Below are 14,241 nucleotides of genomic sequence, written 5' to 3'. Positions count from 1 at the left end.
GGCGAACCAAGTCCTTTCTGGGTTAGATGACTTTTGTGCAGCTTATCTTGATGATATTGCTGTCTTCAGCTCCACCTGGGAGGATCACCTGATCCACCTGAAGAAGGTTTTAGAGGCCCTGAAAAAGGCAGGCCTAACTATCAAGGCAACAAGGTGCCAGAAAGGGCAGAGCAAGGTTGTGTACCTGGGCCACCTGGTAGGTGGGGGTCAGGTTCAACCACTGGAGAGTAAGATCCAGACCATACAAGACTGGGCTCCTCCAACCACCCAGACACAGGTCAGAGCTTTATTGGGCCTGACTGGGTACTACAGGAAATTTGTAAAGAACTATGGGTCCATTGTGACACCATTAAATGATCTGACATCCAAGAAGAAGCCAAAGAAGGTTCAGTGGACAGTTAGCTGTCAAAAGGCATTTGATGACCTGAAGAAGGCCATGTGCTCTGCACCTATCCTAAAGAGTCCTGACTACTCCAAAGAGTTCATTGTCCAAACAGATGCTTCTGAGTTGGGGGTGGGAGCTGTGCTTTCACAACTTAATGTAGATGGCCAAGACCAGCCCATTGCTTTCATAAGGAGAAGTCTGACCCCTAGAGAGAAACGTTGGTCAGCCATTGAGAGGGAGGCCTTTGCTGTGGTTTGGGCCCTGAAGAAGTTGAGACCATACTTGTTTGGCACTCACTTCAGAATTCAGACAGACCATAAGCCCCTCTTGTGGCTAAATCAGATGAAGGGTGAGAATCCCAAACTGCTCAGGTGGTCCCTTTCCCTACAGGGGATGGACTTTACAGTGGAGCACATACCAGGGACTGACCATGGCAATGCAGATGGCCTCTCCAGGTATTTCCACTTAGAACATGAAGACTTATCTGGTCAAGGTTAAGTTTAATGTCCCTGCGTTGGGGGGGGGGGGGGGTTATGTAGGAGAGTAGGGTCTGCTTTCCTATGGTCACCCTATTTTTTGCTTTTTGCTTCACTGATTTTCGACTTAATGTGGCTGTGGGCCTGCTAATTAGACCCACAGCCTGCTGTTCTCTCTCTAAATTCACAACCATGTACTTTAGGTACATTACCAATTGGGTATTGGGTCACCTTATCAGCCCATGTACAGTGTACCATAGGTACCCAGGGCATAGTTGTATCCAAGGCCTACCAGGGGCTGCAGCATATCTTTTGCCACCCCTGGCTGGCTATCCAAACTGACACAACTGGCTGATCACTCAGCTGGGGCAAGGTTGTGTAATCACCCCTTGCTTAGATATAGTATACCTATATCTAACCCTATATCTGGACACATTTTTACCTATTAGTCACTCCTATGGCAGGCCTTAACAATCCTGGAGGCAGGGTGCTTGGTTTTATGTAAGATGGTGCTCTAGCATGAGCTGAGCCTGTCTGCAGCTGTCGGAACCAAGTCCCTTAGCTGTTCTGGGATATTGCCATACCATATACTCTTAAGTGCATTATAATCCTTGCGGTTACTTGCTAACTTTGGTTTGGCTTTATCAAAACATGTTGTGTAAGGTGTCATACGCTTTGGAATACTACCCCCCTCGCCAGTCCTTGCGACGGGGGTAGCATTCCACCCTTCTAGAGGGAGAAGACATGTTACTTTGCTTAAACGCGGTTAATCTAACCAGAGCCCCAGCATCACAAAGTGGATGCTGCTGCCACAGACACGAGTCTGGCCTCCTGCTGCTGACCGAAACTCCGGCAGGGGAGGCCTGGACAATAGGTTTCCTGTCACAGGGAGGTGTTACACCACCCCAGACAGGAGATAGTGGATTTTAGCAGGGAGAGTTGAATGAAACTAGACACTGCCTGGGGCACACAAGGTGTCCAATGCAAAGTCCTGTTCAAACCGGTGCTGGGGCTCTCCAGCCCCAGCACTGGTGCAAAACTGGACAAAGGGAAAGGGGTGTAACCACCCCCTTCCTGGGTCCCTGAGGGAGCTATCAGGTGATCAAGCCCCTTGATTTGGAATAAAGGTAGGAGCTGTGCCAATGCAAACTAGATCATCCTGACTGAAACTTTGAAACGAAACTCTGGACCCTTCGACATCCTACTCAACGTAGAGGGCTGAAGAAACTCCATTGTGGTCAAGGAGTGGCCACCCTGTGCAAGCAGGCACCATCAGCACATCAAGACTTTCTTTGCCATTGCTCCCGCCGGAGCTCGAACGACAGAGACTGACAAGACCTGGATTCCCAGACTTCCAACAGCCCGATTCACAGTCCTAGCAAAGCTTAGACCTGTGGAGGCGACGTGAGACGTGGGACCGGCCATCTTGAAAAGTCGACGAAGTGCTTCCTGTGCAGCTCCCGAGGCACCCTCGACGCTGTGCTTTGGGGTTTGAGAAGCCCCAGCCCCGAGCAACCTGTGCTCCAAAGATCACCTCTCCACACTCACCGAGTGCTGTGTGGAGCCCTTTTGCACTTTTCCTGCTCGACGCGTTGTCCGGTCACTTGCCCGTTGGCTAGTGGCCTCTGTGACGACGATCCATCGAAACTACACTGCTGGTCTGGTTGCTCCAGACTGGCCCCAGCTCCCCTGAAAAGGAGCCATCGATCTGACCTTCCCGGTCCGATCCAGAAGACATCTTCGAGTCCTGCGTGGGTTGCATTTGCCAAGGCTTGGTGACTCCGATTCGAGAACCGACACCGCCGACAGCGAGAGCCTTCGTGGGACAGCCCGTGTTCAACTCCTGGTCGTTGTCGATACTTCCTGGTCCACGTGGCAGCGGAGACAAACACCTCGACATCACCTGATCGCAACCCGACATCGCCTGGTTCCTTCCTGGTTCCATCCTGGTCACTGGCTAGTGACCTGAACTCTGTCCCCTCTACTTTCAGGTACTCTACATCTTCGATCCACCCTTGGATCCAACCGGACTCTTCTCTCCTGGTCGCCTGCAGCATCTTCACCTCCAGGCTCCATAGAACTTCACGACGAAACCTGACACACTTTGGCACCTATGCACCCACTTTCTGTGGGTGAGGTAACGAGTTAACTCCGGTGCTCCTATAGTGGATTACACCTCTAGTGTCCTAGTTTAAAGTGGCTAAGTTCTAGTCCAGTCGGAAGACTCCTAAACCTATAACTTTCTGATTTTTACGCACCATTGACTTGTATGGTAAACGCTGTTGCCTATAGACTCTGCACCCGCATCCTGTGGGCCTCCTATGTCCAAACCTTCGTTAGTCCAGTGTAGGCCCAGCGATTCCCAAGGCCCTAGGCCTGTTTATTGTTCATGACGTGGTTCTTATACCACTTTCTTTATATGGTTTCAGTGGCCACCCGGCCTATCCATAACTGTGCAGCTTATTGTATGTTATACTGTGTTCTTTGTTTAACGCTTGTGCTTCTGTGCTCATAAAGAGTATAGGGGATTATTCTAGTAATAAATACATATCTTTTTATAATATATAACTTGTGTGGTGTCCTTTCATTTAGTATTAAAAGGATTGCATATGGTAAAACAACTGGCTTCACATGCCCTCTTGAGTTTAGCCTAAGACTGCTTTGTCCACGCTACCATTAGGATAGCTGGTCTATAAGGTTGACTTACAACCAATCACCATAAGGGTCGTTTGGACTGGTACAAGGTGCTCACTAGAATTAGTGGTCATCATATACCAGGCCAACTTCTCACAGATAGTGTAAGGGTACTATGTGTTGTAATGCTATGCATTGTAATGGTATGCGTTGTAATGACTGTGTTGTAATGACATGCGTTGTAGTGTCATGCGTTGTAATGGTTGTGTTGTAATGGATGTTGCGTTGTAAAAGTTTTGTTGTAATGGTAGTGCGTTGTAAAGGTTGTTTCCCCAACTATGCAGGCTGCAGGTACGATTGTACAGAAAAGGAGCTTTATTGGGCAACTCAGTAATCACCAGCAGTCGAGTAGAAAGGTTGCTATCATTCCTAAGGCAAGTAACAAAAAAAAGGAGCCCCATGCCCCAGTTAGGTAGTGAAAGACAGCACCAATGGGGTGCAGAGGGCCTCTCATACTCCTAGGCTCCAGGAAGGACCGCGGTAAGAGAAATGCAGCATTATACATATGAAGCAGATTAGGAGGAGAACAGTATTAGCTAAAGAAAGCATAGTGAGGAGCTAAAGATGAACATACCACATACTTGAGAATGGGATGGAAGGAGCAACCATACAATGCACGGTATAGGGGGTAGTGTTAATTGTACCATATAAGAACAAGACTGGCTCACTAATCATGCGGCAGCACACCGGCTGAGTGAGCAGGGGAAGGGGGCAATAACACACAAGAAAGGACGACGCTGGGGCTAAAAAGGCGATACTAATTGAGGGAAGGAATTAACAAAGAGTAAGCAGAATTTAGGACAGGAGTGTGTGTGAAGGAGCAATTAAGCAAGAGCAGAACTGGAGTAGAGCAGCCTGCACAAGAGCAAAGGAACTGCAATAGGCATAGTTGAGCAGCAAAAGGGTGAAAGTGAAGATCGCATTACTTTCACTGGATGACAGCAAAGAGCGACAGGGTATCAGTAATGGTGCAGCAGACGAGAGAGGCTCCAAAGCTGTGTTACGTTCCAACACAAGCCCATCTCCATCAGGCTGCTGAAACGTGAGCTCATAAGATTACGATGAAGCTTCTGGGTGGAACCTTGGGGCTCACAAGAGCACGTAGCCACCAAGCCTTTGCCTGCTATATGCAATAATGAGCTCTTGGGTGGGAAACTCCTAGTGGTGGTTGTCTCCACGGGCATTCATTAACAAAGCTGAAATTAGGCCAGCTGAGGCCGGCGGGCATATAGGAGCACAACAAAAACAAAATAACACAACAGGCAGGCAACAAACTCTGACTCACATGTGACATGGACGAGGTGCCATCTGTTGTTTTCAGGGCCTGTAGTTGTTGATTAGAAAGGGCTGGCATCAAATTGTATTTCCTGCTGCTGCGCTCACCGAAACGGCCCCTCAACACTCCAAGTGTTTGCTGACTGTGTGGCTGTCGACTGCAACAATGGGTACAAGACGTTTTCAGCATTGCAGAATTTGCTTCCCATCTACATTATCAATGACCAGTCCAATGGACACTTTGGGAGATGCAGAGTCATTGTTGACTCGAGTGTCAGTTTCTTTTTAGTGCCCCACCTGCCCTCTAGTTAAGAGAACCCCACCTATGAGGGTAGAATGCCCCATTTGGTCTAGCAGATCTCATGGCTGCACACGTAAAAATGCAGCCAGGCTCCAGCTTCCCAGACTCCTCTGTTGATCACCCTGCCACAGCTGTTCTGTGCTCTGCAGCAGCACAGAGGCACAACACCTCCTGAGCATCAGAGCGGTGTAGTCCCTTGGAGCAAACGAACGAAGGTCATCCCAGCGGGCGGATGAGCACCGTTAAAGTTCTCTGTGGCTGACCAGGTACCCAGGCCTGTTGCTGCCTCACTTGATGCACACAGAAAGAGAGGGGGTGCGGGGAGGGAAACTCTGTGTTTGTGCGAAGCAGGATGGGGGAAAGCAATAAAAAACACGAACAGTTTAAAGATCAAACAAGTAGATAAAGCACAGCGCTCCTGAAACGAGCAAAGCGCTGAATGAAAATATGTTAGTCTCTTCTTTGGGCAGGCGTATAATGTAAGGTAGCACGAGCATGGTAATGCGCCCTATTTAAAAAAAGACTGTGAGAAGGTGGCCTGATATGTGATATCCACTATTTTAGTGGGCAACCTGTTTGAGCCCAAACAACCCTTATGGTGATGGTTGTAAAGTCAACCTTATAGACCAGCTATCCTAGTGGTAGCATGGACAAAGCAGTCTTAGGTAATACTTCAGAGAGCATGTGAAGCCAATTGTTTTACCAATAACTAGCAGCCCGTCCCGACATTGTCTGGGAGCAATTAGGCTTCAGGGCCCACGCCCGCCCCGACGTTGTCCGTGGGTCCCCTGGAGCCTTCCTCCATATATTGCAGTATTATACCTGTATGTTTACTTTGTACGCTTTTGTAACCTGCACACGTAACTATTTCCTCCTGTAATGCCCCGTTTGGCTCACTTTTTTAATGCTCCGTTTGCTGCCTCTTGCTACCTGCACACTTCACTTTTTCCTCCTATACCTCTATGTTTACTTTCTACACTTTTGTAACCTGCACACGTAACTTTTTCCTCCATTAATGCACCGTTTGGCTCACTTTTTTCATGCTCCATTTGCTTCCTCTTGCTACCTGAACACGTCCCTTTTTCCTCCTATACCTCTATGTTTACTTTCTACGCTTTTGTAACCTGCACACGTAACTTTTCCTCCTGTAATGCACCGTTTGGCTCACTTTTGTAAGGCTCCGTTTGCTTCCTCTTGCTCACGATGTACTCTTTTGTAACCTGCACACGTAACTTTTTCCTCCTGTAATGCACCGCTTGGCTCACTTTTGTAATGCTCCGTTTGCTTCCTCTTGCTCACGATTTTCATTTTTGCTTCATTTTTCAGCCGCTCACCACTCCTAAATAAATAAATAAATAACCTACCTCATCCGCCGCTCACCGCTCCTACCCGCCTCTCCGCCGCTCCTCACCGCCTGTCCGCCGCTCCTCGTCGCCTGTCCGCCGCTCCTCACCGCTCCATGTCCGCCGGTCCACCTCCCGCTCCTGGACGCCGCTCCTCCCCGCGCTCCTCACGTCGGGCTCGCAAGTCGCGGCCGGCGCTTCTTCCAAGGGACTACTTTTTTTTTCTGTAAATTTTTTAAATAACGTATATTTATTACGTTTATATAGCCTATGTCCATCTGCACACCCTGACGATTACAACGATGTATCGGGTCTGTGGATTGGCGCTGTGGTTCCCAAGTTTACCCGCCTCAAAGGTTCAAAGTTCATCCTTTATAATAGTATTATAGATAACCCCTTGAATACCAAATGAAAGGACACCACACAAGGTATATATGAAATATATATGTATTTATTACTAACAACCCCTCTGCACTCTTTATGAGGTCAGTGTTCGAGATACAGCACAAGTGACTCAATAAGCATACTATAAGTTGCACAAATACAATTCTGCCCTAGGGGCCTCACGAACCATATACTAAGTAAATGGTATAAGAACCACTTCAGAACAGGTGAATAGGCCTAGGGCCTAGGGAATCGCTAGGACTACACTGAACAACCACAGGTTAGGAAGTAGGAGTTTCACAGGATGCGTGTGCAGTGTCTAAACACACACGCGGGTTCTCATAGACTTTCAATGGGAACGTACAATTAACAAAGTAGTTGATTTCGGACACTTCCGGGTGGACTACGGGAAAACCCAGTTAAAGTAGGACACTTGGATAGTTATTACCCACGGGAGCACCGGAGTACTCGAGTTACCTTACCCAGGGAAGCCAGGTGCATAGGTGTTCTTTCGTGTCGGGTTTCGTCGTCGAATCCTATGGAGAACTGCACAAAGATGCTGCAGGCGACCAGAAGGAAGATGTCCGGTTGGATACAAGGGTGGATCGAAGCAGTGAAGAACCTGAAAGCAGAGGGGACAGAGTCTGGGTCAATAGCCAGTGACCAGGAAGGAACCAAGCGATGTCGAGCTGCAAACAGATGAAGAAGTGAAGCTTGTCTCTGCAGCCACGTGGACCAGGAGGCATCGACAACAACCAGGAGCTGGATACGGACTGTTCCATGAAAGATCTCGCTCTTGGCGGTGTCGGCTTCCGGATTGGAGTCAACAATCCTTGGCAAAGGCAACCCACGCAGGAAGGGAAGATCGGCTTCTGTTCAGACCAGCAAGGTCTCGGGAGCTTCCCCTTTGCAGGAACGCAGGAGCAAGCCAGGAGCAACCAGGCAAGTGGTGTTGTTTCGTAAAGATGTCCTCAGGAGGGCTACTAGCCAACGGGCTAGCAACCGCAAAGACGCGTTGAGGAGAAATGCAAGAGCAGGCCTCACGCGGCACTCGTGGAGTGTGGAGGACTGAGATTCGGTGCACTTATGGCTCGGGGTTTGGACTTCTCAGGGTCCAATGCACAACTTCGAGGACGCCTCAGAAGAGGCACAGTTTAGCAAAAAGCAGGTACTGCAGGTAGTCTGGCCCCACGTCTCTTGTGTCCGCCACGGGTCTCAGCTTTGCTGTGGATGTGGGTCGGGGTCAGAGAAGTCTGGAAGTCCAGAGGCTGCATTGCTAAGTCTTCGGGCTCCGGCGGGAGCGTCGACAAAGCAAACCGACAAGTCACTGATGGTGCCTGTTTGCACAGGGTGGTCACTCCTTGACCACAAGGGAGATTCTTCAGTCTTCTAGTTGCAGTAGAATGTCGAAGGTCCAGAGTTTCGTTTCAGAGTTTCAGTTCAGGATAATCTAAAGCCTCTAGACTCAGCTCCTAGCTTTATGCTAATCTAAGGGGCTGGATTACCTGCTAGGTCCTTCCTATGGGTGGAACCTGGCAAGGGGGTGGTTACACCCCTTTCCCTTTGTCCAGTTTTGCGCCAGAGCTGGGGCTGGAGTGCCCCAGCAACTGGTTTGAGCCGGGCTATGCATGGAGCACCTTGTGTGCCCCAGGCAGTGTCTCATTTCATTCAAGCCACCCTGCCCCAATACACTATAGCCTGTCTGGGGAAGGGCTAGCACCTCCCAAGGCAGGAAATCTATTGTCCAGGCCTCCCTCGCTTGAAGGGCTCCCAGCTGCAGGAGGTCAGACTTGTGTCTGTGGCAACAGCATCCATTTTGTGATACTAAGGCTCTGTTTAACTTTAACCGGGTGAAGCTACAACTACATGTCTTCTCCCTCTAGAAGGGTGGAACGCTACCCCCATCGCCAAACCAAAGTTAGCATTAACCGCTAGGATTATAATGCACTTAAGAGTATATGGTGTGGCTATATCATAGAACAGCTATAAGGACATGGTTCCGAAAGCTGCAGACAGGCTCATCTCATGCTAGAGCACCATCTCACATAAAACGAGGCACTCTGCCTTCAGGATTTTCAAGGCCTGCCATAGGAGTGACTTTATAGGTATATATGTGTCGGGTCTGGTGGCTCAGTGGACTAATGCGTCCATTGCAGGGGCCTGTGTTCGACCTCATGGTCACAGGTTCGAATCCCGGGGGTTCACTCAGCCTTTCATCCAACTGAGGTCGATAAAATGAGTACCATTGAGTTGGGTAACAATAAACATCTGTTATTCAGCGCCAAGATACCCAAGGGTGAACGTGCGCTTTACAAATACACATGTTATGTTATATATAATAAAAGGTATAGGAATACTATACCTAAGCAAGGGGTGATTACACGACCTTGCCCCAGCTGAGTGATCAGCCAGTTGTGTCAGTTTGGATGGCCAGCCAGGGGTGGCATAATACGTGCTGCAGCCCCTAGTAGGCCTTGGATGCACCTATGCCCTGGGTACCTATGATACACTACACAGGTCTCATAAGGTGACCCAATATCCAATTGGAAATGTACCTAACGTACATGGAGTCCATTTTACAGTGAGAACAGATAGCCTGGGCCCTGATTAGCAGGATCCCAGGCCAACTAAGTCGAAAACCAGCTAAATACTAGGCAAAAAGTTGGGGTAACCATATAGTCATATATCCACCTTCCTACAAAGACAATTACGCTATGTAAGCATAACAATACTGTAGTTAGGCTGTGCTGCTTTCCGGAATAACCGGAAGTTACCTATTGGATGAAGAGCCAATAATAAGCCCTCTAACAAAGAAAATGCCAAAGTTAACTAATGGCAAGCGGCGAGAAATTACCAAGCAAGAGGCAGAGTTTCACCACGCATATAGATTACTAGATGTCTCGGAGAGACAGCTCATGCAGGCTGCCTAGGCGAGACCATAAATGGAGGAATAAGGTGTGGACCCAAAAAGCTAATCTGGACGAAATTCTAAATTCTGGAAATGTTCAACATAGATTTAATTTGTGTTTTTGGACTAAAACACAATCTGCAAAAATATTGTTTCCTTCGTCTGTCTGGCTCTTCTGGTAATAGATTATATGTATAGTCTGCTTAATAAATTAATTTTTCAATATGTTCTGGCCATGCTGCACTCCATAGCGCCATAACATGGGAAAATCAAATGAATAATAAATGGGTATGAAGGAAAGTTGCGCTTTTTTAATTGTACTAAAAAATCTGAGTTTAAGAATTTAGGTTATTTATGACACTGCAAAGTTTTCATTACCAATTATGCCAGGTGTTTTTGGGGGCGTTTCTTCAAAATGTGCGTTTTGTGCACACTGACTTACTATAGGAAGCCAAAGCTCCTGGGTAATCGTAAATAGATAATAACAATGCTTGAGTGAGCTTTTCACAAGGGGATCGATAGCAATAGGGTCTGGCACGGGTCGGACTGCTAAAAGCAGTGGGGCGATGCTCCTCCACCTCAGTGGAGGAGCCGCCACTGCTGGAAAAACCCAAAAACCTTACTATGTGACGACAGTAAATAATGTTTGGATAAGATAGACTTTTGTGATGATGGTTGCTTACAGTATTTTCGCTTGGATTGAACTGCATCCAGTGAAACATAAAACCTCTGAGATTTATGAAATCCGCACTCCCAAGGGATGTTCAGGGTAGTGGAGCTTGCATGGATACTACTACCTTTTGTTACCCAGAAACCCTGCAAATGTTCGACTTTGGGTGAAATCACAGAATGTCCTCACATTTCTGTGAGCAAAGGTTCTACAATCTGGTATGAACAACAAAGGTCCTACTACTCAGCATTTCCCTCTGTACCCAATAAAATTGTTACCTGACATATGTGGGTGGGCCTCTTGCCAGGGACTAGAAAGACCCCCAAAACCCACTGTGGAAACATCCAGATTTTTGTTTCGAATTTACATTGATTCTTGGGATGTGCATAGCTACATTACTTGGGCTGGGGTTGGCAGACACCTAGGGAACATTCCAACCCTCAGCTTGTCTGAAAACTAAAGAACAGGGTAAACCAATGCTTGTGTGGGCAATACATTTTCCTATAGAGATTGCGCTGCAAACATCATAACTATGCATTCCACTTTCCATGAGGGATGGTTGCATTATTGGCCCTGAAATCGGTGGGCAACGAAGGTACCCTCCCAAACCTGGGCTTTTCTTAAAACTAGAGACGCAGGTAATTCCAGGGTGGAATGGCTTGTGTGGGTCCCAGAAGGTTTTTTTTAACCTAGAATGCCATGCAAACATTATACCTATACGTTTAAAAACGAATTTTTTCTTGCTTCCCAGTAGGGTGGCTGTATTATTTAACCTCAGTTTGAGTACCACACAGTGAAACCTACCAACCTTTCATAGTTTTGAAAACTAGCAATCCTTGGTAATCGAGGGCTGTATGCCTTAACATGAAATTCTTCACTTTTTTGCTAACGAGCATGCCCTGCACATGTAAGAGTATTAGTGAATATTATCGATGACTTCTTATCTGTAACAGGAAACTCCAGAACTTGCTGCCAAATTCGGAAGTTCTAAAACTTTGGATTCTCACTTTGCTGATGAAAATGGTATCCCACATGTCTGGGCAGGCATATGGGGTACACGAAGGACTGGGGCTAAACTCTGACCGCATTAAGTCCGTGAAGCACCATTGGGGTCTTCACATGGTCACACATGTGGTCCGATACAGCTATGTGAGATAGGCTAACCCATATAACCAGCTTGATAGTTGATTCTAATTTCCTACAAACATCCCACACTGATTATGTTTCATACAAAAAAGAACCAGACTGCAGAAAAAGCTCTTTCCCAGTAGCCCGAGGTGGGGCATGCAAAGGAAAGCCTTTTGGTGCAAGTACCAGAGGATTTTTCTGTCCTGTGTGCGAGGACGAGACATCCACCTACTCTTCAATCCAGTAGGCATGCAGAGGATGTTATTGTCATGTGCTACACACTTACACGGTTAATGACTGAAAATGTAGGCATAATTTAGATTTTGGCGGATGGGTACACCTTCCAAACCTGATGGATGGCCCGTTCGCCTTATTACAAGTGCATTTTTTCATAGGACACTTCTAATAGGGTGCAAGGGATATTTATCACGTTTGTAGTACCTATCTGCCAAACTGTAAATCCGGCACCAGTGTTGTAGCATATTTTGTACCTGACTTCACCATCTTGTTCAGAGCTAGACTTTGATTGTTCAGCTATATGCTGTTACACTTTATGGTATTATGAGGCCACACACACTTGCATTCTGTGCAAAGAAAGATATTTTTCTATAGTCAAAACCCTCAATGAGTTAGATCATTTCCCATGTCATTTGCTAGGCTCTCCTGACTGTACCCTGAACACATGCATTCCTATGTCCTTCATATTGTACCTGTTTCTGTGTTGCAGATTGATGAGCTTTATGAATCCTACTGTATCCAGCGAAGGCTTAGAGATGGTGCCCACAACATGGTAAAAGCCTACACTGCCTCCCCCGGAAGTAAAGAGGCCAGAGAAAGCCAGGTCGAAGCTGGCAAAGGATACAAAGAATACACTGAGGTAAGGCTGCGGAAGTGATGCAGGACATACATCAAAGTAAGGCCATGAAAGGGCTACAACAAGGACCTGAGATGTGGTTTGTCACAGGATATAGTTGGTGCACATAGGTAAGATTTCAAAGGGGTAAAGGTAGTGCACTATGGTAGGTCTGGGAAGCCTGATTGAAGAGAGTACTCCGATGTAGGCCAAAGATAACATACAAGGAGTGAGTGCATCAAGAATGTGATAGAAGGAGAACAGCAAGATGAGTCTAGGAAAGGAATACAAGCAATACATCACGAATAAGGCGTGCAAAACTTGGATGGCAGGCCTGAGATTACTCTGCATGCTTAAGTGGCTTGTGATTTGCTCTGTAGCATGAGCATCCCTGCTGAGGCACTTGAGGTGTAGACAGTTCAGGAAAGCACCTCCCTTTTAGGATAAGGTGTTTGCTTAGAGACGGTATTTGGGAACTGAGTGAGACTCTCCTCCGTGGACCTCTCAGGCTATGGCACTGAATTAATTTCAGGCAATCACAACAGTAGCATAAGGAACAGGTATAGAAGGAAGGACATAGAGAAACACACTCTATACTAAAACCATATATTGTTTAATGAATAAATATATAACATATTAATAAAATCAGGAATAATGTAGAATACAATGCTTACATAAATGAATACACAATAAAAAAGAAACAGTAATCATTAAATAAAAAATACAAGGAAATTAAACAAGGCACAAACAATTAATATCAAAAGTGGCAAAATTGTAGTCGGCGCACGTTTCGGCGTTTAAACAAACGCCTTCATCAGGAGCCACATAATTTTTTAAAAGAAGGGAGGTGAAACTAGGCCGGTGCAATCATCCCCGTGCCCCGGGGGCACCTAGCAACATGGGAACTCACAGCCCCAACTACTGGAAGGAGGTCCAGAGGAAGCCTCAGCAGCTCCTGAAGCTCGTGAAGAGCCCACACAGCAACGTTGTGGGAGCCAGGAACTCCAAACCAAGGGTTTTGCAAGTCGCCACACGCAGGGGACGCCAACATTCACCAAGCATTGGTTCATCCAAGCTGCAAGTCAGACCAAGTCACTACACTCAGAGGACGCCAGCACCCAACAAGCATTGGTTCAACCAAGCTGCAGATCAGACCACGGGAATAAGGAGCCCGTCACACGGCCATAGTTGTCTACAGTCAAGCAGCGCGTCATCGCCCCGGACATGGCCACCATACGCCCTATTGAACCATTCCTGGTGGAAGGCTCACCATCGTCACTGGCACCTAAGTGGAAGGACTGGGTGGATCGCCTTTTGATATTTTTCGAAGCCACCAAAGTGCATAAGGATCAGAAACGAGCCATGGTCCTTCATCTGGGAGGAAAAGATGTCCACAATATAGCCAAAACGCTAGTGGAGGTCCCACCGAAGAACCACCACTCGCTCATAAATGCCCTGAATGCTTATTTCGAGCCCATGGCTAACCAGGACTATGAAAGATTCGTATTCCGGCAGGCAAGACAACTACCAGAGGAGTCCCTAGACTCGTATCATGCCCGCCTGAAGAATCTAGCCTTGACCTGCGTATTTGCCGTCACCACGGAGGAGATACGTGGTCAGATTATCCAAGGCTGTGCCTCTGCCAAGCTCAGGGAACGAATTCTAGAAGAATCCGCAAACCGCTAGCGGACATCTTGACCCTAGGGCGCGCCAAGGAGCTGTCGAAGGCCCGAGCGACCCGCATGGAGGCCGCCCTCCAAGCAACGGGGAAAGCTGAACCGGTCAACAAGGTGACCGTAAGATCCCCGACGAAATGGACCAAGA

The 14,241-nt window shown here is 47.4% G+C and overlaps 1 protein-coding gene across 1 annotated transcript in view; it reads left to right on the top strand.

The window, feature by feature from the left end:
* Positions 1-14,241, top strand: part of RIPOR1 (RHO family interacting cell polarization regulator 1) — a 2,151,737-nt gene that overhangs the window by 516,670 nt on the left and 1,620,826 nt on the right. Inside the window, exon 5 of the mRNA XM_086945567.1 lies at positions 12,292-12,441. Coding sequence (XP_086801693.1) covers positions 12,292-12,441 — 150 coding nt within the window. The remainder of the gene's footprint in view (positions 1-12,291; positions 12,442-14,241) is intronic.

This window comes from Lissotriton vulgaris, chromosome 12, assembly GCF_964263255.1.
Source record: "Lissotriton vulgaris chromosome 12, aLisVul1.2, whole genome shotgun sequence".
NCBI classification, from domain to species: domain Eukaryota; kingdom Metazoa; phylum Chordata; class Amphibia; order Caudata; family Salamandridae; genus Lissotriton; species Lissotriton vulgaris.
Note: the sequence above shows the minus strand (reverse complement) of the source record. Positions and strands in the feature narration are given on the sequence as shown.